This window comes from Aethalodelphis obliquidens, unplaced genomic scaffold (assembly GCF_003676395.1).
Source record: "Aethalodelphis obliquidens isolate GAN/ISIS:26980383/991018 unplaced genomic scaffold, ASM367639v1 scaffold12, whole genome shotgun sequence".
NCBI classification, from domain to species: domain Eukaryota; kingdom Metazoa; phylum Chordata; class Mammalia; order Artiodactyla; family Delphinidae; genus Aethalodelphis; species Aethalodelphis obliquidens.
In genome coordinates, this window is record NW_020837956.1 from 36,029,517 (window position 1) to 36,056,900 (window position 27,384).

At 39.6% G+C, this 27,384-nt stretch overlaps 1 protein-coding gene across 2 annotated transcripts in view; it reads left to right on the forward strand.

Annotated features, from left to right (window-relative positions):
- Nucleotides 1-27,384, forward strand: part of NOL10 (nucleolar protein 10) — an 87,704-nt gene that overhangs the window by 40,939 nt on the left and 19,381 nt on the right. For both annotated transcript variants that reach the window (XM_027113818.1, XM_027113817.1), the window contains 4 exons: nucleotides 16,371-16,497; nucleotides 20,109-20,188; nucleotides 20,387-20,485; nucleotides 21,530-21,619. In XM_027113818.1, coding sequence (XP_026969619.1) covers nucleotides 16,371-16,497; nucleotides 20,109-20,188; nucleotides 20,387-20,485; nucleotides 21,530-21,619 — 396 coding nt within the window. The remainder of the gene's footprint in view (nucleotides 1-16,370; nucleotides 16,498-20,108; nucleotides 20,189-20,386; nucleotides 20,486-21,529; nucleotides 21,620-27,384) is intronic.

The window sequence follows — 27,384 nt, forward strand, 5'->3', positions numbered from 1 at the left end:
TCCCACATGCCGCGGAGTGGCTGGGCCCGTGAGCCATGGCCGCTGAGCCTGCGCGTCCGGAGCCTGTGCTCCACAACGGGAGAGGCCACGACAGTGAGAGGCCCGTGTACCACAAAAAAATAAATAAATAAATAAAAAATATAGTTAGCAAGTTCAGAATGAGTGAGATAGGGCTTAGCAGCAGCATTTGTGAAAAAGGGATCCAGGGGTTTTGTTCACCTCTAAATCAAAGGAATAAATTAAGCAGAATGTTGGCAGTGATTCCACATGTGAATGGGGGTGGGGAAGGACGAGGGGGTACAATTGAAAGGGCCATCTTGGGGCTGTTAACATGAATGTTCATTGAGAAATGTTTCACAGATTGAGGATTAGAGAAAGATCAGAAAAGAGCTCAGGAATTGTGTTATCAGGCAGCATCTAGAGAAGGCATGTTTTTAGGGTTTAGGAAAAGAATAAGTTCATAAAAGAAAGTCACCCTTTGTGAGGTAAAAAAAAAACAACTGATGGGGCATTAGACTAAGGAAGAAAATTTTCATTATTGAGCACTTAAAGTCAGAACAGCAAGTTAGTGGAAAAGTTAGATTCCAAACTCCATGTATTTTCATTACCTTCTTTTAATTAACAAAAAAGGAGAGGGATGAAAAGCAGATGCATTTCTTTTTAGTGAGCTTCCTTTCTAACCCAATTCACAGCAGATCTACTGTAACTGAATTTTATCTTATGCATGAAATCGCTTTATAAGGTGTTGTGTTCTGTTTGTAATTTTTCAGTTATATATTCATAATTGTGAAATGGGAAGTAGGGCATAAATGTCAGGTGGCTAATAAAGTGTTCTGATCTAATACAAACAAGTTGTTTGTGTCTTTACAAAGGGGAAATGTGGACTTCCTATTTTAATCTAAACACTTTCAGGCAGTAACATAGTATCTGTGGCATTTTTCTCAACAAAGGAAATCCTCCATTTCCCATCACATTTTATTGGGTCACAAGAATAGCAGACATACAGAAAGCGTTAATGTGTGACACTCAGGAAGTAATTTTCTGAGCATCCTGTCACATTTTCAAAAGTTAATTTCAGTTCCAGCGAGGTAAAAATGAATGTAATTTCCATATGGAAATATTTGACGCACATATGACATTTATTTTATTATGTTAATATGTTAGATGATATTTATTTTTTACACAAATGTTTACACATCTGGCATGCCCGTTTTCTTGAAAGTAAATAACAACTTCCTATTCAGATGCTAGGTTTTCAGTTCTGAATCAAATATTGACCAAAGATCTTATCTCCCAGCCCTGGTGATTACGTGCTTACCAGGTTGATCTCTTTACCATTCTTGTTTTGGACAAGATAGAGTTGGAAGTAAATCTAGTATTCTTTTGTCCTGTTGGTGTGGTCACCTAGTTGGCGGCGGTAGGATGTAGTGCTCACAACCAGGGATTGATTTTAGTTTCTGAGTTTACCTGACTGCTTGAACCCTCTGGTACTTTCTTTGATTAATATGCCCATTACCTATTATGGGTTTTTTTTGTTGTGTTTTGGTTTTTTTTCCCTTAAAAATAGAAGGCAGGTTATACAAATAGGCAAGAAATTTGGGCTACATTCTTTTAAAAGGCCCAGCTAATACAGAAAATAAGAAGAAAGTTCTAAGACTTAGACTTTTCTTTACTTTGACTTAGTGTTTCTCAGATCCCAGGCAAGTTTGTCTTCTAATGCACATGTGCTCAGATGTAAGCACCCTGAGGGCAGGACTTTTGTGTGTTTTACTTTTTGCTGTGTCCCTGGTGCCCAGAACAGTGTCTGGTACTTCGTGGGCTCTTGCTGAATACGTGCCAATTTAAAGGAATGAATATTACTGACATTTCATTTAAAAAATTTTATTCTGGGGCTTCCCTGGTGGTGCAGTGGTTGAAAGTCCGCCTGCCGATGCAGGGGACACAGGTTCGTGCCCTGGTCCGGGAGGATCTCACATGCCGCGGAGCAGCTGGGCCCGTGAGCCACGGCCGCTGAGCCTGCGTGTCCGGAGCCTGTGCTCCACAACGGAAGAGGCCACAACAGTGAGAGGCCCGCGTACCGCAAAAAAAAAAAAAAAAAATTATTCTGGAAATATTTCAAATATATGTAAAGAGCCCCCATCTATCCATCTCCTTGCTTCAGTATCATGTGCTTTCCCCCCATGCTTTTTTGGGGGGCGGTGGTGGGATTGACTCGTATTATTAGCAGTTTAAATTGCTGTAGAAAGAAGTTGTTGAAAATTGTTAAATGGAAATGAATAATTGATCTGCACATTGGCACAGATCTTTAGTTAGGCTCTGTTTACCTTCTTGAGGAACAGAACATTATTCTTGGTTGGAAAGAAATAATGTGTAAATGATAATAGTGAGACTTATTGAAAGGAAGTTTAGGTCTGTTTATGTTTCTCTCATATTTGCACATGGTTGTATCATTCATTCAGTCAGTCATTTATTTGTATGACTTTATTTTTTTTAGAGCAGTTTTCAAAATGTTCACAGCAAAATCATGTGGAAAGTACAGAGTTTCCACATACCCCCTCTCTCTCACACACACGCATACCCCCCCACACACACAGTGTACACCACCTTCTCCACTGTCAGCATCCTGCACCCGAGGGTACATTTGTTGTAGTTGATGAACTGACATTGACACATCATTATCACCCAAAGTCATTAGGGCTCACCCTTGGTGTTGTCCATTCTGTGGGTTTTGACAAATGTATAATGATGTGTATCCACCATTATATATCATACAGAATGGTTTCACTGCCCGAAAAATCCTGTGTGCTCCACCCATTCATCCCTCCGTCTTCCCCCAAGCCCCTGCCAACCACTCCTCTTTTTACTATCTGTGTGGTTTTGCCTTTTCCAGATGTCACATAGTTGGAATCATACAGTATTTAGCCTTTTTCGATTGGCTTCTTTCACTTAGTAATATGCCTTTAAGATCCCTCCATGTCTTTTTGTGGCTTGATAGCTCATTTCTTTTTATTGCTGAATGCTCTTCCATTGCATGGATGTACCACAGTCTGTTTATTCATTCACCTGTTGAACTTGTTGCTTCAAGTTTTGGCAGTTATAAGTAAAGCTGCTCTAAGCATTCATGTGCATGTTTCTGTGTGGACATAAGTTTTCAACTCTGCTGGGTAAATAGCAAGGAGTGTGATTGCTGCATTGTCTGATAAAAGTATGTTTAGTTTTGTAAGAAACACCAGACTATTCCAAAGTGTCTGTACCATTTTGCATTCCCACCAGCAATGAAAGAGAGTTGCTGTTGCTGCATATCCTTGTCAGCTTTTGGTGCTATCAGTGTTTTGGATTTTAGCTATTCTAATGATGTGTAGTGGTATCTCATTGTTTTAATTTGTAAGTACATTTATTTTTATATTGGTCACTGAAGGAAATCCAGCCCTTTGTTTTTTGTCCTTGTGGGCTTGACTAGATAGTCTATGGTGACTAGTTTCTAGTTTGAGTTTTGGGGGGAGTAAGGGTCATTGGACTAATCCTTAGTAGGCACCTTTCATGCACCTGCACTAAGGCCTGGGATATCAAAGACATTTTATTTGTTGCCTTGGAGCTTATAGTTTTGTAAAGGAACAAACATTACAGTTGCAGGAGCACGCTAGGAAGCCATCTTTCCATAGGTGGGATAGTCAGGGGGAGTACAGACATTTGAATTGAATCTTGAAGGACACGTAGGAGTTAACCAACAAAGAGGTAGAAAGAAAGGTGGTGGAATCAGGGAGATCTTTCTACACACAGGGAGTTGAAACTAGATGCTAGAGCCTCAGATCTGTTCTGTGTGCCTGGGAGGAGCTTAGGTTTTCCAGGGGCAGGGAGGGGCAAGAAATAAATAAAACTGGAGAGATGTAAGGGCCTTAAATCTAAACCTTTGTACTATGTTAGCATTTTTGCTTTTGATTTAAAGTGGAGCGGCATGCCTTTGAAGGGTTTTATTCAGGGGAGTGCGATCAGATATGGGTGTAGGATTATTCTGCCTATAGGGATTGGGTGGCTTTGGAAGCAGGGGCTAGGACAGATCATAATTGACCAGGAAAGGTCCTGAGAGCATCCTCTGAGGTAGTGGCAGTGGCTGGTGAAGGAGGAGACAGATAGAAGAGGCGGTCAGGAGGTAATGCCTCCTTAGGGCTTGGTGATCATTGGGAGTGGGGACTAAGAGGCAGATGGGGCTGAATGAGTGATGATGCCGTTGACAAAGGTAAAAGCTACAGGTGGTGGAGCAGGTGCTCAGTTGAGTTTTGGAAGTGTTGAGATGACTTGAAGTTTTCTCTCCCAGGTATATGATTTAAAACTCCGAAGCTTCAGATAATGGCAAGCTACTTCCTGGGAGGGCCTTTTGATCTTTTGGTTTATCTCTATGGAAAGGATCAAAAGTTGTGAGTGAGTTAAGTTCTTGAATTTTCTGGAGAGAAAAAGGATCTTTTGTCTTTCTTAAAGGTCTCTTCTCAGTCAATATCACAAATACCAATCCAGATGTTCACTAAGGGTCTCAATCCTGAATTACAGGCTCTGAAACAATTGATGTTTCAGTTTGATGTTGTAGGGGGCTTGTTAATCATTTGGTAACTCTGTCTGTTTCTGTGCCTCTGTCCCTTTGGAGATGTTGTTTATTACTTTAGGAAAAATGCTCTATTTTTTTTAATCAAACATTGTAAAAATATATAACCAAGGAAGAAAAAGTCCTTCATAACCGCCCCTCCCACTACCATTCTTAACAGGACGGTGCATACTCTTTGCAGAGTCAAGTCAGTTCTGTCTCCCTCCATGCCCCCCCAAACCCCCCAAACACTAGCATGTGCATTTTAGCAGAATTGGGGTCTCATGATGCATACAATTTTGAAAGGGGTTTTTGTCACTTAACGATATGTTGTTCTGATCAGGTCAGATAAATATAAAGCAAACCCATTCTTTTTAACAGTTGCACAATATTTCATTTTATAGCTATGTCATAATTTATTTGTCTAGTTTCCTGTTAATGGATATTCACCACTCATTTCTTTCAGTTCTCTAAACCAGTGCTGTTTAGTAGAACTGCTCTGATGGAAATATTCTAAGATCTCTCTGTCCAACATGGCAGCCGCTAGCCATGTGTGATTATTAAACACTTGAAATGTGCTTGGTGTGCCTAAAGAACCGAATTTTAGATTTTACTCCATCTTAGTTAATCTAAGTAGCCACATGTGGCCAGTGGCTGCTGTATTGGACAGCGCAGCTCTCAACTATGTCAGAGTCAAGTTAGGTCATCAAGGTGCTTGCTTGGATCACGTTACTTGGGCCTTCATCAATTACAGTTTAATGGTGTTTCTTTGATGTTTAACAGTCATATAAAGTTTCTCTTGTAAACCTCTTTTAAAGAAGTATTGTTCAGTGTTAGAGTTCCTTAGGGGGAGATCTATGAAATGCTTCTCGAGTTTAGTTCCAAAAGAGAGTTTCTCTTTCCAGACATATCAGTATGCTTCCTTTATCAAGTAAATGATCTCTGTCTACCTCATTATGCATCTCTTTTGCCATGGTTGCCATGGAGTCCAAAGTTCAATTTTGGTTCTGCTACAGCAGGTAATCTTTTCCCTTTCATCACTTCTCCCACCAAACTATATAGCTTTCCTTTCAGTCTGAGTTTAAATATTTCATTATGTGTATGGTTTTCCTTGTAAAGCACTTCTCTTTTTGAAAATGATTAGATTTACGTGAAGTTTTTGGAATTTATCCTAAGACTTCACTAAAAAAAGATAAATACAATATACGCACTACTTCCCTCCCACAACCCTGCACACACATACATCATGTATCTTAATAGGGCCATTGATATTGTCATGTGTATGAATCCTGTTTACCATCACAGTGGGAAATATATGTATTTAAAATCTGAAATAGACATTCTACCTGGGTTGTAGAAAATTACTTACATGCTTTATGGTTGGTTACATTTTATTCAATTATGAGTCAAAATTGGGTTCTTTTACCCTCTTGTTTTGCCAGTATAATTCTCTACTTTGGCTTTCTTTGGGAATATATGGAAATCTCCTTTTGCTTGAATTTAAAATATATTCTTCAGGATTTCCTAGTTCCATGTGTGGCACCCTGTAGATAAACATTAACTGCTAAATGGTGGCAAAATATTTTTTGACCCTTCTAGAGTAGCAGTGTTGACGTGTATAACCTTCATTTAAAAACATTTTACTCTTCCTTTGTTTCTGCCAAGTTTCCACCCCTAGATATTTTTAAATATTAGGATGCCCTTAGTTTTTACATAGACTTAAGAATTGGAAAGCGTAAGAATATGCCGAAAAATTATTAATAAATTTCTTTGCCTGTGAGGAAGTAGGATAGAACCAGGAAACTGCTGATGTGGTAACCAGGATAACACACTAAAACCATCTGTGTAACTCTTGGCAGGAATAAAATGACAAAACAAGATCTTGGAGAGCGCACATTACCAGGTGTGTGATCAAAAAGATAAATACATTCTCAAATGATAAAATTGGCCTGGTGCCTTTAGCACCCATGGGGCTGTTGTGTGTACACTTATGTGCAGACATAGCTGTCAAGGTTGAGCATTTTTAGTGTAGTTAGGAAACTGGGACAGGAAAAGGCTGGAAGTAGAGGACTTAAGCACTGCTTGGAGTCGTTGGAACTGTAAACTCTGGATGTGCACTTGGGGAAACTGCATGGGATTTCAGGTGTAACATGATGGTAAACATCCAGTGGTGATTTGCAGCAGAGGTGCAGAGCCAGGCTCTTCAGGAAAGAATAAAGGGGAGACCTTAAAAGAACCGTGTTTGTCCTGTTTAACTAACAGTGGACTTTGAAAAAGACACGGACCATAATAAGATATTGTTTTCTTTTTTCTTGAGAATTGAAGGAAGATGGAAGCTGAGGACTTTTTCATGCTATTTAATGCACTGTTTGTAATTTTCAGGAAAAGCTTTTCATTCTAACTCAAATTAGAATTACTTAGGTTAAGTATAATACAGCTTTGAATACTTACAAGAGAACTTTAAGAGATTTGGTTTATGAAGGAATTTCCTGGTTTTGAACAAGATTTTTGCTCTCTTAAATTGCAGTGGTTTGAGAGTAATTCTCTTTCCCCTTTTCCTCAATTTAGCAGGACTGTTTGGTGTAAGCTTGCATGTTCTGAATGTTGCCAAGCTCACAGTCAGTAGATCTCCAGTGGATGTATGTGTTCAGTTTTCAGTACGTTGTTAACTTCAGTTTCCCAGAAGCTTTCTTGACGTTACAATACCTCAAATTCAAAAGTTTAAAACAGGAAAGGAGTGGTATGAATATCTGTTTTCAGGTACATTTGTCTTTTCACAGTTTGACAGTGATGTGTCTAGGTGTGGATCTCTTTGAATTTGTCCTACTTGGAGTTGAGCTTCTTGGATGTGCAGTTTAATAGTTTTTACCAAATTTGAGAAGTTTTTGGCCATTATTTCTTCAGATACTCTTTCTGCCCCTTTGTTTCTTTTCTTCTGGGACTCCCATTTTGTGTATGTTGGTCTGTTTGACGTCCCACAGGTGTCTGAGGCTCTGTTCAGTTTTCTTTCTATTTCTCAAACTGGATAATCTCAACTTACCTGTCTTCAAATTGGCTGATTCTTCCTTCTGCTGATTTATATCTGTTGAGCCCCTCTAGTGAATTTTTTATTTCAATCATTGTACTATTCAACTCCAAGACTCTTATTTCGTTCTTTTCTATAATTTCCCTCTCCTTGTTGATATTCTCTGTTTCATGAGACATGTGTTCTCATACATTTCATTAGTTCTTAGGCACGGGTTTGTTTGTTTAGTTCTTTGTGCATATCTGTAATAGCTGATTTAAAGTCTTTGTCTGGTAAGTCTAAAGTATGAACTTCCTCAAAAGATAGGTTCTACTGACTGCTTTTTATCCCCTGTATATGGGCCGTGCTTTCTCTGCACGTCTTGTAATTTTTTGTTGAAAACTAGATGTTTTAGATAATATAATTTGGGAGTTATGGAACGCAGATGACCCCCACCCTGAATTCACTGTTGTTGCCATTTTGTTTGTTCAGAGACTCTGCTGGATTAAGTCTGTAAAATCTGATAGCTTTGTTCTGTGTGGCCACCAAAATCTCTGCTTAGTTGACTTAATTCAGCTGATGACAGAGCTTTCCTGGAACCAGTAAGTCTCCCATCCTTTTTAAAGGGATCCTTGTAAACATAAGTCAGATCATGTCACGCCTCTGCTCAGAACCCTCCAGTGACTTCCGTCTCACTCAAGGAAAAGGTGAAGTCCTGCAGGGGCCTGCAAGACCCTACCTGATCTAGCCCTTTCCTGTCTCCCTCTGTTCACACCATACTGGGTTGGTCTCTTTGCTGATCCCCAAACCTGCCAAGCAGTTCTGATCTCAGGACCTTTGCATGTGCCAGATATTCTCATGGTTTATTCTCTCCTCTCCTCTAGGTCTGTATTCAGTTGTCACTTCAACATGGGCTTCCCTCTCCACCCCTGCTCCCCTTCCCCTGTGTTACCCATCACCCTTCACTGCTTTATTTTCCCCATAGCTCTTATCACTGTCTGTCATACTCTATACTCTTTCCTTTGTTTATTGTTTCCCTTTCCAGAATGAAAGCTCTTTAAAGGTAGAGATTCTTGATTGTTTTGTTCACTGCTGTATCTACAGTGAAGAGAAAAATGCTTGACAGTAACTATTTATTGAGTAAATGAATGGTGATCTTTGGCAATCTATTCTTATTTAAGAATGAGACACTAGGGACTTCCCTGGTGGCACAGTGGTTAAGAATCTGCCTGCCAATGCAGGGGACTCGGGTTTGATCCCTGGTCCGGGAAGATCCCTCATGCCGCAGAGCAGCTAAGCCTGTGCGCCACAACTACTGAGCCTGCGCTCTAGAGCCTGTGAGCCACAGCTACTGAAGCTCACGCGCCCTAGAGCCCGTGCGCAGCAACTACTGAAGCCTGCGTGCTCTAGGGTGCCCGCATGCCGCAACTCCTGAGCCCGCCTGCCACAGCTACTGAAGCCCGTGCACCTAGAGCCCGTGCTCCACAACAAAAGAAGCCACTGCAATGAGAAGCCCGCACACTGCAATGAAGAGTAGCCCCCGCTCGCCGCAACTAGAGAAAGCCCATGTGCAGCAATAAAGACCCCACACAGCCAAAAAAAAAAAAAAAAAGAATGAAATAGTAAATGCTGATTGGAAGCTCTTTGTATGCCGTGGTCTTGTCTTCTGGTAATTTTCATGCTAACTCCTCAGCTAATGACCAAAGGCGTACCTTGGAGAAATCACAGGTTTGGCTCCAGACCGCTACAATAGAGCAAATGTCGCAATAAAGTCAGTCACATATCTTTTGGTTTCCCAGTGCATAGAAAAGCTATGTCGATAGTATACTGTAGTCTATTAAGTGTGCAATCGCACTATGTCTATAAAACTATGTACATATCTTAATTTAAAAATACCTTATTGCTAAAAAATGCTAACCGTCATCCATCTGACAACACAGGGTTGCCACACACCTTCAGTTTGTAAGGAACACAATATCTGCAAAGGGCAATAAAATGAGGTCTGTGCCTATATTGGAGGATTCCCAGATATCAACATCTGGAAGTCTGTCTTTGGGGATCTTTCGTTTTCTATAGAGAATCCCCCGGTTCCTCACCAGGAGTGTTAGGGGTTTAGGCTGGCAGGAATGGAAGCACAGCAACCTGTGTTTGGCTTCTGGCATTCTGGGAGCTGCAGAAGGAGCTGAGGGTCACACACTGATGTGGAGGCTGCCAGTTAGTTTGCTGATTTCAGCCCCCGCAGCTCAAGTCACCTGTGCCAGGTATCCACCCACGCGGTGCAGCTTTCCTTCACTTTCTCCAAAAAATCATCCTCTGGTTTCCTAAGGGGTGGTGGGACTTTAGATATTCATCAACTCCATCATCTCCCCTCTGTGTGGGCCCATCTTCCCAGATGCATGGAGCCTGGAAGTGCTGGGTCTCAAGGACTCTAAGAATCTAGTCTCCTCTTTGATACTTACCTCTGTAAGCACCCAACTGTTGTTTTTTTTTTTTTTTTTTTGGCTGCGTTGGGTCTTCATTGCTGTGCCTGGGCTTTCTCTAGTTGCGGCGAACGGGGGCTACTCTTCATTGTGGTGTGTGGGCTTCTCATTGCGGTGGCTTCTTTTGTTGTGGAGCATGAGCTTCAGTAGTTGTGGCACATGGGCTCAGTAGCTGTGGCTCGCAGGCTCTAGCGTGCAGGCTCAGTAGTTGTGGCACATGGGCTCAGTAGTTGTGGCGCATGGGCTTAGTCGCTCTGTGGCATGTGGGATCTTCCCGGACCAGGAAGCCGTGTCCTGGTCCATGTCGAACCCGTGTCCCCTGCATTAGCAGGCGGATTCTTAACCACTGCACCACCACAGAAGCCTGTACCCAACATTTATACTGTGTTAAATCCTTTAACCGCTATATTTTCTTCTTTTGTTCTTTTTGTCCTTGAAGGTAATACCTTTTATACTGGTTTACTATCATTTTAAGTAGGCTTGGGAGGGAAAGGAGATAAAAATATATAGTTAGTGCACCATTGAATTGTTTGCTTGGGGTGTCCTGTCTCCCCTAACCCTTGAGTATAGATGCTCCCTCGCATGCTTATTTGTACTCATAGGGCATTGCATAGATTAACTATTGGTTTGTCGGCTGATACGGACAGAATGGCATAGGTGATCTTTTTCTTTATCACCTGGCCTTATTTTATTATCATTTTATTTCAGTGCCTAAACTGCTTTTCAAAAAGTGAATTGAAAAAAATTGAAATCATGGCAGATAATAATTTTTCTCCTTTTTAAAATAAATATTTTAAAATGTTGAAACTAAATTGCTCTTTTGCTGATCTGATTTTTAGGAATGAGAGAACAAAGTACTACAAGTAGAGTACCTTTAAATGACTCATAATTACTCACGCAAATACATGTAAACTTGGATACGCAATTAGGCAGCTCATTATGTTGCAAATGCAGTTACATGCTTAAATTCGTGGCCACTCCCTTGGCTCACCCAGCTGTCTCTCCTCTTTTAGGCTTATTTATGACCGGTTATTAATAAGCCCCAGCTGTCAGAATTTAAAAATACATGCTGGTACTAGTGGTGCTGTTCAACTAATAATAGAGGGAAAGTTTGAAAAGGAAGTTTGCCTTTGAGTTTGTGTATTGCAGAGTTGGTCATCTTAGTTGGCAAAATCCCGTTCTCCTTCTGGAGATACAGGCTATACATTGAGAAAAATTATGATTAATCGTAATAGTGGTTAATGATAGTTACATTATAGTATACCCGCATCATCTCTGATCTGCAATTCTGAAATCCAAAAAGCCCTGAATTTTTTTTTTTTATAACTGATCAGTGGCAAAACCTGAATCGCTTCATTAGGACTCAAATCTGACATGTAATGATGAGGCTCTTTCTAGGCTATTTATCCAGATCACCGGTATGAAGATGTGTAGATTTTGCCGCAGAAAACTATTAATGTGTTTGATCATGGATCACTGACCCAGACCCCACTGAAGATTTTACATAAAAGCACTCTACGTACTGTGTTACCTTTTGAAAATGCAGAAGATTCTAAGGTTTCAAATGCTTTTTGGCCCCAGTAGTTTCTTCTTCTTCTTCCTCTTCTTTTAATATTTATTTATTTATTTGGCTGCGTTGGGTCTTAGTTGTGGCACCGCGGGATCTTCATTGCGGCGTGCGGGATCTCTCGTTGCAGCACACGGGCTTTATTCTAGTTGTGGAGCACCGGGTTCTAGCGCGTGTGGGCTCAGTAGTTGCGGTGCTTAGGCTTAGTTGCCCCGTGGCATGTGGGATCTTAGTTCCCCGATCAGGGATCAAACCCGCATCCCCTGCACTGGAAGGTGGATTCTTAACCACTGGACAACCAGGGAAGTCCCTGGCCCCAGTTATTTCTGATAAAGAGTTATGGCCATATAGTGAGAGCAACAGATTTCATATTAGATGTGGGTTAAAATTCTAATGGGGAAACTTTAACTGATACATGTTAGAACACTTGGATATATTACATACAGTTAAAGTTTCCCATTTTTGTTCGAAGTTATTGTGTAAAAAGAAGTTATTTATTGTGTGTTGATACAGTACTACCAAATGGAGTAATTAAGAATTTTCTTAGTTACTAAGGTTTTTAAAATTGTTTTTAAATCATTAGTTAAAAAGTGAAGGAACTTCCCTGGTGGCGCGGTGGTTGAGAATCCAACTGCCAGTGCAGGGGACATGGGTTCGATCCCTGGTCCGGGAAGATCCCATGTGCCACGGGGCAACTAAGCCCGTGTGATGCAACTACTGAGCCTGCACTGTAGTGCCCACGAGCCACAACTACTGAGCCCATGTGGCACAACTACTGAAGCCCGTGCACCTAGAGCCCGTGCTCCACAACAAGAGAGAAGCCACCGCAATGAGAAGCCCGTGCACCGCAACGAAGAGCAGCCCCTGCTCGTCGCAAACAGAGAAAGCCTGTGAACAGCAACGAAGATCCAACGCAGCCAAAAAATAAATTTAGTTTTAAAAGTCAGGGTAACAATTTCATATTTAATTGCTGTGCTATATTATCAGTGATTTTCATATAAATAGGAAATACTAGGTAGCATTATAAGTAAATGGGAAAAATTATGGCATCTATATTGAATTAGTACAGTTTGGTTCTTTGTCTCTAATGATATTAATAATACTTTGTTGTTATTTTAATCACCCTTGATCTGTTTAAACCATCCATCCAGCAATCCTCGGTCCTTATTTCTGCCTTAACCCAGCTTTAGGATGTGGCACAGTGGTTTTTCAAAAGAATGGGGGAAGGGGTACCCTCTTCTGTCAACTCCCTAAGAATCTTAATATTCATCGTCTGTCCTCCCCACTCTTAGTCATTTTTGTCCATTACCAGAATATATGAGAATTTTGAGGTTTTAAATTAAGCATATGTAATTAACATCTTAAAGGTAGATTGTAATCATACAGGCAATGAGCTTGGGCACATGGCATGTATTTTCATGTACCTTAAAATTGGTTCTTTTGCCCAAACGGATTAGAGCAAGTAGATACTCGGCTGCATTTCAGTCAAGGCCTTCCCAAAGCACACTGATAAAGATTCTTTCCTATTTTGGAGGACCAAGTATTTCTGTTTAAATTGATTGATATGATTGTCATTAAAGTCGCTGAGGGACCCACAGTATCCCTTTATAGCAGTTTGATGAGTCCGTGTCCAATTCTCTACTTTTACTGACCTGTGACTTTAGGAAATTCTTATGAAAAGTGGAAAGTCATTAACAGATAACTGAAGTTTAAAATAGAACAGTCTTTACCAAGTTTCTGAAACAAAACTCTTCTGGTGCATAAAAATGTAGATAATCAAGCAATAATCAGTTTTGACTGCAGTATAGAATATGGCAATATAATGACACTACAGAAAACCTAGAAACTTCTGACGTAGTAGTGATAGTACACCAATTGTTAAAAAAGATGTTTTCTTCAAGTTGTAAAGCCTGAAATTTAAGAGTAAATTAATATTTTTTACATATTCGTTGAAGGATTAACATATTTTATGAATAAAGACCGAGGAATTTTTACACATGAATTAATATTGTGGTCATTATAGGTACATCAGAGCTGTGCACGTGGTTAAACCCTCCTTATTAGTTAAGCCAACCACTGTTTTTGCAACTTAGTGGTAGACCTTTGAGGAAAGCTCTGATGCGGATAAAACCTTCAGTGAATACCAGTTAAATCAGTAATTTGAACTTTGTTATGGTTACTCTGATTTTTTTCTCTGAGTAGGAAGTAGGGAAACGTGATTAATAATCAACCCATTAGACTTAGTTTTGTTTTTGATGGAAATATTTCCTCCTGTAAAATTTAATGGCCGTGAATTTGATTGCAGAGATTATTTTCCATAACCAGAGCTGTCCCTGGAGAGGCAATTTGAAACAGTTTCATTAGAATCCAGGTAACTGTCAAAAAGAGTGTCGTGGAACATTATAAAAAAGGGCCATGTGAAAGTAAGTTCAGATCTGGTCTGATATTTTAGTATTCCTACCCCTCATCCCCCAAGAAAAGTCAGTAAACACAGTGTAACCTTTTCATTGTCTTTGAAGCCCATGTTTATGACTGATTTAAAGTTTAAAGGTGAAACTACTTTATTATGAGGTCCTTTGGTACCAGTACCCCCTTGCATAGGAGGCAAAATAAGTCTGACTTTCACTAAAAAGTGTTCTTATATCCAGTAATTTTATGGTGAGGTATTTGAATGTTTTTATCTGAGTAAGGACAACTAGACAATTTAAAAAATACTTTTGCCAAAGTAAACCCTTTAAGTCTTCATGCCTTGTGCAGTGGAATTCATGAATGCATTCATACATGTTTTATGTGTGACTAGATTTATTTATGAAACACTTATTGAACACCTACTACTTGGCAGGCAATGTTCTAGGTACTGGAAATTAAGCACTTAAAACAGATGAAGTTTAAACCCTCCCGTGAGAACAATTTCTTGAGGATTTTACATTCTAGAAAAGTGCTAAGAGTTAGTGTACTTTCTTCCTCTCTAAAAGAGGAGACGATTGCTGTCCTTAGGTCATACACCAGTACGTGGTCGAGCTTTGCTTTTGCATATTTGTGACTGATGGGAAGCAGATACCCTGTAGTTGCAGGTGCCTAAACTCTCACTCTCAGAAGGTGCCCCCCGTGGTTTTCCTAGCTTGCTCATGTGTTCATTCTAACCGGAAGTCCTTTCAAATATACTTACTGAGAGTCCCAACCCGGCCTGCTTCATCTAGCCCTCGCCCGTCTTCCACGTGGATTCAGCACAATCTCAGTTCATTGCTTTAAACGGCTGAGTGTGTGCTCATGTGCACGTGTGTGTGCATGCGCAAACCATCTGCTGCGGTAGGTTTCTAACTCCTTGGGGACCTTGGGTTAGCACCGTGCTTTATGTATAGTAGCAATTAATATCGATATTTGTCGACTTCAAGCTACTGTCCTAAAATTGCTTAAAATCACAGCAGTTTCTTTAAAGTGGTCTACGTTGAATTTTTTAAAAAATACCTTTCATTTCTTGAAGGTTTGTCTTTTATGGTTAGTCTAACCACTTAGCATATCAAGACCTTTACCTCTGTTTTAAAAACTGTACAGATTATGCAAGTAAGAAAATTCTCCATGGGACTTTTTACTGCTCATTAAGAGTTGTTTTTCATGTTCCTGAGCCCCATAGCCTTTGGCAGGAGTGGTGGGATCACCCTCTCTAATCAGGCAAAATAATAGAATTAATTAGTACGGCTGTATCTTACATTTACTTTTTTTTTTTTTAAATGGTTGAAGAGGGTGTTGGGGGCTGTCTTCCTTTGTTATAACTCTCTTCCTCCTACCTTCCCTTCTCCAAAAAGTTTGAGCTAGATTTAATAATTTCCATTATGAGTTTTGTTTTTTTTCCTCTGTATGATTGATTACTGTCAAAATACACAGGCAAGAAGTCATTGGAAGTTCCGTTTTGTAAGAGCCCAGAGTTCTCTCTTCTGAAAGCCTCCACCGTGAGAGAGGGTTTCAGTAGCTTGGCTCTCCCGCTGAGTGTTATTTCTTTTGGGATAAGCGTTGACCTCAATGCGTGAGGCATCTGCTGGGAAAGATTTGTACCGAGGGCAAAAGCGTAAGAAGCAATCACGGTATTTTATGGAAGTGATTGGGTTACAAATTGAAGTATTCATATTTTATTACTTGGTTATAAATTCTGTTCAATCCTTTGCTCCTCAGCCTTTTATTGGGACTGATTGTGGATCCTGGCAGCCCATTTTAGGTTAAATCTAAAGAATTCTGTATACAGAATTTTAATTTTTAATCAATTAAATGAAGTGGGCCATACAAGATAGAATGTAATTATCAAGTGATTAGTTGAAAACCCTTAAAAAGGGTAATTCTCAGTTTGGACTTTCGTCATGAGTGGCAAACAAAAGGTCTGATATGCCAAGTGTGCTTTTGTAGATTCTAGTACTGTTTTGAATGAAAGAGATAATAGAATTATAGATGGATGTTACTATTACTACCTGAATTATTATTTATATTTTCATAGTTCTCATGTAAGAATATTCATTAATATTGTTGTGTCCCAGACTGAGATTTTTCCCTTATAGGACTAAGTTCTCCCTACTCTGTTTTTTCTCTTCCATTATAGACTTGATTATGCATATTGCAGTTGTTTCTCAGTACTTCTGATAGAATCAAGGATTTTTAAATTATATAAATATAACACGAAATCTGGTTGTAAAATAACTCTTAGTTCACATGATTAGAATGTACATTTGCTAACCTTCTAATCAACGCCGGCAGGTTTTGGGTCCTGCTCCCAGGTGGTGTTCCTTCTTAGACAACTTGACAGAAGAACTGGAAGAGAATCCAGAAAGCACAGTTTATGATGATTACAAATTTGTCACCAAGAAGGACCTTGAAAATTTAGGTAAAAAAAATTATGATGAAATGTTTAGAAGATTATTTCTACTTGTTTTTGTTTTGAGTTTTGAACATTAGAAGCGATGGAGTCACATTTATCTGATTTTCCAAATCTCTTTCTGACAAATCAGACATTAAACTTAGTATATATAATCTCTGCTTAGAAAAAGATTCAGATAAATTCAACCTACTGAGGCTTTTTTGTATCTTAAATGAGGAATAATTTTTTTAACCTACCACCTATGTATAGGAAAAGTATCAGTCAAGGGAGCAGTGACTTTCAAGTACTATTTGAATATAATAAGATTTTGAGAAATCTCAGAGACTGCACGGAAATGATTTTTGTCCCCCTGTAGGTTTGCTTATTAAAAGACCTAATCCAAAACTTAGAATCCATAGATTGAATCCTCAAATATGTAGAACCTTAACAGTTACTTAGGTTTAAAGAATACAAACCAAGAAATGCTTCTTAATAATGGCCAACATTTAAAATAGGGCTTACATGTGCCAGGCTGAATGTTTTATATACAACTCATTTAATCCTCACAGCTATGGAGTGGAATGTTTTATATAAAACATCTGAATGTTTTATCTACAACTCATTTAATCCTCACAGCTGTGGAGTGGATACTATTATGATTTCATTTTATAGGTAAAGAAACTGAGGCACAGAAAGATTTTTTTTTTTTTTCCCAGAAAGATTAAAGCAACTTGCCAAAGGCTTCAGTGGTTGGTAAATGTGAGGGTTAGTTTTAAACTTAGAGTCCATGCTCTTAACCTCAGCCATACTGACCCCTCTGAAGAACATATTTATCTTAGTTGACTAGTACTGGTTTGTAGGATAACAAGACTAGGTTTTGCTAATCTTGTTCTATTGTTGGGAAAAGGCTGCATAGCAAATTACTGAGAATGGGAAAACTCAGAGGATCCGTTCTCCACAAGCCTAGGCAGCTTAGTTGTCTTTAGAACAAATAGAGGTACTATAGCAGTTAGATGCTAAAAGAAAATAGAATCATATAACAAATAGATTAGAAGAGAGATTCTTAAATTCTATTTTTAAACTATATCTTTTAGCACAGTTAATCCAGGCAGAATTATTTTCTACCAGCTGCCACCAAAATAATTCTTTAAATTTTAATGTGTTTAAAAAGAAAAGAGTTGTATTTAGCCTTTTAAAAGTATGACTTTTGGATGAAATAGGGTGAACTAAGTCTTCCTACTGAAGTGCCTCCTTACACACCCCCAGCGTGATGTTTGCAGTCTGCTTGCGTCACACTCACCCGCCTTCTTAAATTGGAGACTAGAAAGTCATTGCTATTTTGTGGATTTTTAAAAACTACTGTGTTTAGTATATTTTGGGTGTTTTTTCAGTCTCTTCACTGTGTTTATTTTGGGTGAGGAAGGCAGTGATAAAGGTTTAGATATTTTGTTAAAATGCATTCATACTGCCTATTTTTAAAACTATGGAAATAGATATTCAACAAAATAAGTTATACTAGAAATCATCTTCATGTAAATTAGTAATATCTTTTAATATTAAATGAGCCATTGGTTATAATTTTTCAACAGATTTTACGATATATATAAAACCTTTTTAAATAATTTATGTTAAAGTAAAAATAAGGCCATGTAACTAACTTCCCTTATTTCTTAAGATTATAGCATTGAATACTTGCAAGTTCTGACATTTCCCAATTATGGCCTTTAGCAGGTCCTATACCGTGTTTCATGGGCCACTGTGTATGCAGTGCTGGATGGGTAGCATTGTGGCTGATATCATGGGCATTAGAGATGGGCTGACATGGGCTCACATCCCATGACTAATAGCTCTATGACTTGGCCAATTTACTTAACCTCATTGTGCCTTGGTTTCCTCATCTATAAAATGGCAATAGTAATGGTACCTACCCATAGGGTTGCTTGGAGAATGAATCAGATAATGCTTGAAAAGTACTCAGCACAGTTTTGAAACATAATACATAAATGTTACCTATCATTTTAGGAGTTTTGTGGCCAATAAGTTTGAGAAATGTTAGGTTAAGCCAATATAAATCAGTTTCTCTACTTATGGACTTCTTTGAGCCTTTAATGCCATCATACACTATAAATCTCCAGGAGTGGGAGGAGAATATGAAACAGTTCCCAAACTTAACTTGATCATAGAACCTCTTCTTCCTCAAAGATCTCTTGGGACTAGTGTTCTGTGGAGCTAATGATGAGAAAAGCTGCTGCTCCTGCCAGATTCTCTGTGTAGAGTTGTTTGAATATGAAAAGCTTTCTCCTGGAATGGGAGTAATGCTGGGCCATAAATATAAATTTTATATACCTAACAGAGGAAACAAAAAATTAGGAGCACACATGTGCAGGTACCTAAATGCAGATTGTTATGCATTGGACATTTCATTAAGGTTCAGCCCTCCCTCCCCCCGACCCCCCTACCGCCTTTTAAGTTTCTCCTGTGCAAATCCAAACCCTGTGGTTTTATTAACCTAATGAATTCCAGGAAAGTATTTTTCTGACCAAGTCTTATTACTTTATGAGATTATCCTAAATTTAATTTTGCCTTTTGATGTTATTCTGTAATGTGTACTGTTCTGTACATCTATGTGATTTTCCTAGTAAGTGATTTTTAGGTCTGGAGCGATGTTTATTTCTAAAATTTGGAAATCAGGGTAATGTTTTCCTTGGAAACGTAGTCACTTAGTATTATACCAACTAAAGCTGCCTTTTATGTGAGTATGTCATAGGTGGTCTTATTCTGAAGATAAATAGTCTCATAACCTTTCTCTGTGTAAATATTTGCAATTAATAAACAATTGCTGTGACATAGGCAGAGCATCCTTATGTGACCACCAGTACCACTAATTGTAAATGAAATCTAAATCTAGGAAACCCTGTGAAAGATACTGTTTAAAGCTTCCAAACACTGATTGGCATTGAACTTTTAATTCATCCATGATGAAGTATGTCTGTATATAATATATATGTTGGTATAAATTTGCCAAAAGCTGTTCTTTTGGGGGAAAAACATGCCCTGTCTACATTACTGTTGTGACAGTGTCCTTTGTTTTTGGAAATTATGGGCCATAACAGTGGTCTCCCCCCAACCCCAGCACTGTTCCTACTTGGCAGTTTGAAAGTTGACAACCTAGCGTTGATCTCAGCATTTTTTGTTTGTTTGGGCTTTTTTTTTGGCCGCACTGCACGGCACGCGGGAGCTTATCAGGGATCGAACCTGTGCCCCTGCCGTGGAAGCGTGGAGTCTTAACCACTGGACCGCCCGGGAAGTGCCCTAAGTGTTATTTTTAAAGTTAAACTATAGCTCATGGAACCCAAAATTCTGAGAACCACTTGTATAGGGAACCCTTCGTTACTTACCTGTCATAGTTCATAAAGACCTTGCCATCATTTTTATGCTTAGTATTGCATTAAAAAGAAGTAAGGATGATATTGCTGAAGCAGAGTAAAATTTTCTTTGCAATTATTGAAGATCAGTAATTCTGATCCTTAAATTTTTACTCAGAAGTGAACTTACAATCAAATTGTTGTCATGAAAGATCGTTGAGTTTTAATCAAGATTTCATAAAGATCTGCCCTCTTTTGATTAACTTTGCCCAGGGCTCACGCATCTCATTGGATCACCTTTTCTCCGGGCATATATGCATGGATTTTTCATGGATATAAGACTCTACCACAGGGTAAGTACAGAACTACAGTTATTTTAGGTGATAAATAAAAGCACTCTGTAGCCATTTCTTCTCTTACTTTCGTTTTTATAAAACATACTTAAGATTTGTAAGCGACCTGTCTGTTCTTTGGCATGATAGTCATGCTGTATATGAGACATGCTGCTAAATACAATTCTCTTATTTTTAATTTTTTTCCACTTTGAAAAGGTGAAATTGATGGTAAATCCATTTGCTTTTGAAGAATATAGGAAAGATAAGATCCGACAGAAGATAGAAGAAACACGAGCACAGAGAGTCCAATTAAAGGTAAATATTGTAGTCAGCATTGAATCTACTAGAGAAAGGTACTTCACTTGTATTTTATTTATTATTCGAAGAAACCTGCCATCCGTTTCTTAGTTTTTCCATCCCTAGTTTACGTCTTTTACTAATATTTCTGGTATATTTTATTTGTTGTGAGGGTGGATACTCTGTACAGTTTTATCATTATAGACTCTATGGTAATGGTATTGTGGGAAAATAATGCCAGGTGAGCTGAGAGTGTCAGTCCTACCAGGAAAACATGATGCTATTTTCAAATAGGGATATAGATTTTGGAGTGTTGGTGCTTTGCTAATCCCCATTTCTTTCTGACATTTGGGAGTGTCTTAGGCTAGCTGTTTGGGTCATGGGAAATGGTCATTAGACTGTGCCAGGGCCCAGACAGGAATCAGGCCACACTAATTCTATTAACAGAGGGAATTTAATGTAAAGAATTGTTACCCAGGTATTAGAGAACTGAAAAGGCAAAAATACTGAGGTATTGATAGGAGAGGCCGTGGCTTCAGGGAGCAGCTAACACTCCAGGGCTGGGCGGCAGGAGAGAGGCAGGCCTGAGAGCTGGGACTCAGACCTCCGTGGAGGGCTGACAGCTGGCGCTGGGGTTCCCGAGGTAGGATGAGGCTGTTCCGGGAGCGTGGGAGAACCACAAAGTGGACTCCCTGCTCTGCTGGAGCCACCTGTTGTTGCCAGGACAACGAAGCGTCGATGGGTGACATCGCACCAACGGCAAGCAGAGGGGAAGCGCAAACCCCATCTCCTTCTGCCTTCCGACTGAGGTCAGCCACCAAGTGATACAATCATTTCTAACTGGACATTGTTTAAAGCACATGCACACACTCTCAGTGCAAAAGACTAGTGACAGGTTTTTCCTTTTTCCAGATTATTTGTTAAGTTTTTAAAAGCAGTGAGTGTGTGTATATTGGCCACAGGTCAGACTAGGATGTGGAGTCCTCCTGTCCTGCTTTTCGCTGTAACCTTTAAAGCTAAATTGTAGGTGTTTCAGTACAGTTTTTTTTTCACCTCTGCTAGAAATTGCCAAAAGTTAACAAAGAGCTGGCACTTAAATTAATTGAGGAAGAGGAGGAAAAGCAAAGATCTACATGGAAAAAGAAGGTTAAGGTAAGATTTTATAAGGCAGAGAAAATACTGATAAATTGTTTCTCCATTTTCTTGACAGTAACTTGTATCTTTTTTCTTTTTACTTTAAAAATGCATTTAGTTTTCTATTTTCCTTGCTTTTAAGATAGTATGTGCTCAATATGGGAAGTTTGTAGAAAAGAATATAAAGAAGAAAGTCACCCATATAATTCTATCCAAAGGCATCATTAATATTTTAGTGAATTTCCTTCCTGTCTTATTTATCTTAAAATTATAAACTATAATAGCAGGATACTACTGTATATATAAAATATTTATCCTGGTTCTATAAAATAACATACATAGCTTCCCATTTTTATTAAAAATTCTTTTGTAAATATTTTTGAGAGCTGCGTATTTTATCTTGTGCATGTATTTTAAGTAATCCTTTTATTGTTCAATACTGAGTTTGTTTATTGTTTTTCTCTGTACTAACTAGGTTTGTTTATAACTTCACAAGTAACCAGTTTTCATTTAGACTTGGCGTCATTGGGACTGTGCACTCCTATGAATACTGCTCTCTACATTCCGTTCCTAATGTAAAATAGAGAAAGGTCGGCTGTAAACTAAATAAGGGTCAATGCTTCATTTAGCTGATGTTGTCAAGACAGGAGGAGATTTTTCTGATTTTCCCGGATATGCGAAGGCTTCCTTGTTCCTCCCCGGTGCTGTTTTCTTACCAGCTTAGATCAGGCAGGCAGATGACCAAGATGGGCTGTTCTCTGGAATGAGGTGTAAAGATCCGATCTCTCCTGCAAGCCTGCAGGACCTGCCTGAATAGATAGATGGCCGAACCTCGTATCTGGGCCAGCTGTGTTGAGCTGTGAGGAGGGGATTGTTTGCTTGTTTATTCTTTCTGGTTCTCTCTCTAGTTTTTAGCCAGGTAAGTGAACAGGAGATAAGTGAGCTCTTCATGTGTTAATTTTTGTACCATTCTCTTCAGTGACGTCAAGAGACTGCAACTAAAGGGTCTTGAGTCTGGCCCCCTTGCTAACTAGTTGTGTCATCATGGGTGATCCTCAGCTTCACTGGGTCATAGCTTGTTCTTCTCTAAGATGCAGGAATGTTCTTCTCTAAGATGCAGGAATAGGACCAGCGAGGGGCGTTCCCAGTGCCATGAACGGGTTCACTCTCACTGTTCCCTCCGTCATCCTTGGCCTCCTCATTCTTTCTGCATCCTCTTATCCTGGTCTGTTCGCTTCTTTTAATATGCCGTTTTTTTCCCTTCTTTTTCCAGTTCTTTTAAATTTATTTTTTATTGGGGTATAGTTGTTTTACAGCGTTGTGTTAGTTTCTGCTGTACATGGAAGTGGAGTTCCCTGTGCTATACGGCAGGTTCTCATTAGTTATCTGTTTTATACATATTAGTATACATGAATCAATCCCAATCTCCCAGTTCATCCCACCCCCCCACACACACACAAGTAAGTACATAGATGGCTTTTACATTTCTACTTTGATTACATGAATAGTATACCAATGTTGAAACAATGACTTAAACTTGTTATATGAATTTGTACATCTATATGCTATGACTGTGCACCTTCCTGCTTTACATCAGTGTATTCAGTATATATGTATATCTTAAAATGTTTAAAATGTAAGTGCTTCCTGCACCTTGACTTTCTCCTCAGAGTATTCACATTGATTTATTTTCTTTCTTCCTTTCTTTCTTCCTTTCTTTCTCCTTTCTTCCTTCCTTCCTTCCTTTCTTTCTTTCTCTTTCTTTCTTTAATAAATTTATTTATATTTATTTATATATGTGTTGGATCTTCGTTGCTGCACACGGGCTTTCTCTAGTCGTGGTGAGCGGGGGCTACTCTTCATTGCAGCGTGTGGGCTTCTCATTGCAGTGGCTTCTCTTGTTGCGGAGCATGGGCTCTAGGCACGCGGGCTTCAGTAGTTGCGGCACACAAGCTCAGTAGTTGTGGCTCACGGGCTCTAGAGCACAGGCTCAATAGTTGTGGTGCATGGGCTTAGTTGCCCTGCGGCATGTGGGATCTTCCCGGACCAGGGATCGAACCCGTGTCCCCTGTATTGACAGGCGGATTCTTAACCACTGCGCCACCAGGGAAGTCCCCACATTGATTGTCTTGTTAGCCCAGCCTGAGGATGGTTAGGGAGGTACCTTTCAGCTTTATATGTCCTTCTGCAAGCTTAATGGAAGTGGTCTTTGGATTTACATGCCCTAAAGTTTCAGTAGGGAGGGAGTGAAGCTAATTTAGGCTGCAGATATATTCTTTTCTATGTTTTATGCTTATGAGTCTTTATTACATTTAATGTTATAGAGAGTAGGGCACTTAAAATTTAATTTTGATACTTTGTGCAGCACGGCATACACATAAAAAGTTAAGGATCAGGATCCTTTTTAAAGGCCTTATGATTGTGGAGATGTGGGGGAAGCGCCCTTTTCTCACCATCCCCCCATCTGCCTCACAGACTTTCGTTGAGGTTAGGGACGGCCGGAAGAGATGGAGAACACAGGCAGCCCTTGCTGTGCACGTTAGTGCGGGATGGTAACAACGACCCTGGGAGCTGAAAACATGCAAAGTGATCTGTAGAGTCAATGGGAAAATCATGGTTGTCTGTGCCTTTAAGACAGTTTCAGTCAAAACATTTATAGGGTTATCCTGTAAAGAATCATCAGACCATGTGCTATTTCTACTGCAAGTGCAAAGAGGAAGAACCTTGGAAATTCTTATCTTCTTCCATCAAGCAGTTTCCCTTCAGCTGTTGGAAGCTGGAAGCACGGTGTCCTTAGCTGTGTGAACTGTAGAACCCTGCCAGAGAGCGGCGTTTGTACAGTGTACTCATCTGCTCTTAGTGGCTTGCTGACCCAAGTCAGGCTCCATTACCAGAGCTCAGTTTCTTTCCAGAAATACTTAAATATAGTCATCTAAAAATGTGAGTCTGTTATTAGACAGTTTGTATGATTTGTTTAACAGTTTTATCTTCCCTGGCGGTCCAGTGGTTAGGACTTCGCACTTTCACTGCCAGGGCCTGGGTTCGACCCCTGGTCGGGGAACTAAGATCCCACAGGCCGCGTGGTGTGGTTCCCCCCCGCCGCCCCCAAAAAAAAGACCTTAAAAACCATTCGTGAATTAAGGAAAGACTTCTTCATTATAATTGTAAAGAAGACTTGAAGGAATTGTTAAATCCATCAGCAGTTCATCAGTCTCGTCTTTGAATTCAGCTCTTTAAACCCGCAGGAGCTTTAATAGCTCTGATAACTTCTGATTTGAAAGTCAGCATGGTGCAGTTATGTTCTGCTTTGGCTCCGGCGGCCGACGGTGAAATATGTTCCCAGATATCACTATCACTGATAACATAATTAAAGTCTAAGATGTTTACCTTTCAGTTGATGTTGGATCTGCGGTGGCAAGTGACCCACCTCATAATGTTGCGAAACATCTGGACCTTATCCAAACTTAGAAATTTGGTAGTATTAATTGGTGGTATTTGGTATTAATTAATTTGATGGTATTAATTCTAATTAAGAATTAATTCATTTATTCTTTCAGCTTTATTCTTTCAATCCAGGAACTTAGGTTCTACAGTACTGGGAAATTTTCTTAAAAAAATTTTAAGTAGTCTTTCCCAGCTGTGATTCATGGTCATTTGTTCAAATTAAAGAGTGAAAGATTTGAAAAGCTGACGGGAGGCTCTGAGGTGGAGACAGGGCTCATCAGTCCTGTGTGCTGACCTGGCCAAACTGTTTATTTGGGGAAGCGCCAAGCGGCAGCATCTTTCAGCCTTTCTCTCCGCCGCTCCGAGTCTCCTGATTGGAGGCTGGTGGCCTGGCTGCCAACGTTCTGAGGACTGAGAGCTACCATCAGGAGGGCTTGGGGTGTCGGGGTGGGTGGCACCTCAGCCCCTCGCCTACACCCCCTTGGTGCCAGGTGCTCCCCTTGCCTCCCCGTGCTGTGGCCCCAGCTGGCCACGTCCTGCCCTCCAGAGAAGCCTCCCTCCAGCTGGAGACCGCGAGTGCTAGACCTTCCTTTAAGCTTCTGCAACCTCATCGCTCCTGTTTCCTTTCCTATCCTTCTCATCCTTAAGGATTTGTGTCTTTTTAAAGCCCCTTTTCTATTGTGTTAGTGGGGTTTTAGCAGAGATAGAAGATGCTCATGTTCAAACCACCATCTTTACTCAGAAGTCTGCATCACCTTAGTTTCATAGATATCATAGCATTGAAAGAATTAATCTGTTTTAAATGTTAAGTATTTCTCATATATGTCCCTGTGTTGGGACGAAGTATTGATAATAAGCATGCTACTCAGATCTGCACACAATATACTTCTTTGAGGCAGGGCTGTGGCATGAGCAATACTTTAAGATGTTCCCTAAATTCCAGTGGCAAGTGTTCGGCATGTGGACATGTGTATTTATGGGGCAGATCGCTAGCCAGACGCTCGTGAACTACTGTAGAACGTCACTAACTACATCTCATCCTAGACAGCTGTGAAAACAAACAGACTAGGAAACTCTGATGGAAATATTTTTACAGCTGGGTTAGAAGAGTTTGTATTTTATATTTGTTCTTCTAAGGCATACTTGTCTTTAGGCAATGCAACTTATTTGTTTTAAATTAAGGGAAAAAAGAATACTAGCCAACATATCCTTTTTTAACACATTTCTCAGTTATTTGTTAAATGTGATTATGTAATAATACAGTAAGATGAAAAAGAAAAGTTTTCCCTTGGGATTTACATATATATATACATGAAACCTGAAAATGTGTAACAGGCCAATAGCTATTCACGTGGTCTTTGGCAGTATTATGTATCCTGTGTTTACAGGTAACTCTAAAATTTATCCAGATTATCCCCCTCTTCTCTCCTGAGTCCTGGTGCCTTGATATTAGGCACCTAATGGTGTCTGTCAGAATCCAGATGATGTTCTCCTTGAGCCATAGACTGAGTTAGCCAGTCTTAAATGGAACGTAATTTCTTTTTTTGATTCAAACAATTGGACTTTATTTTTTATTTATTTTTTTAACATCTTTATTGGAGTATAATTGCTTTGCAATGTTGTGTTAGTTTCTGCTTTATAACAAAGTGAATCAGTTATACATATACACATGGAACATAATTTCTTTAACTTTTCTCATGCACTGGATATTTTTTTAAGACAGTTTTTACTTTAGAACAGTTTTACGTTCACAGCGAAATCAAGAGGAGGGTACAGAGATTTCCCATATACCCCTGCCCGGACACGTGCGTAATCCCCCCTCCCCCCATTAATATCTCCCACCAGAGGGAACATTTGTTACAATCGATGGACCTACATTGATACATCGTCATCCCCGGAAGCCCACAGTTGACATTAGGGTTTCCTCTTGGGGTTGTTCACTCCACGGTTTTGGACAAATGTATAATGACCCGTATCCACTATTAGAACATCAGAATATTTTCACATCCCCTCAGATCCTCTGTGCTCCACCGTTCACCCCTTCCTCCTGAGCCCTGGCAACTACTGATCTTTTTACCGTCTCCATTGTTTTACCTTTTCTACAGGGTCATATAGTTGGGATCGTAGCCTTTTCCTATTGGCTTCTTTCTGCTTAGTAATATGCATTTAGGGTCCCTCCATGTCTTTTTGTGGCTGAAAACCTTACTTCTTTTTAGCGCTAAATAATACTCAGTTGCTTGAATGTACCACGGTGTACTTACTATTTAGCTACTGGGGGATGTCTTGGTTTCTTGGTACATAATTTCTTGTCCTTTATTCCACCCTATGCCTCTTTTTCT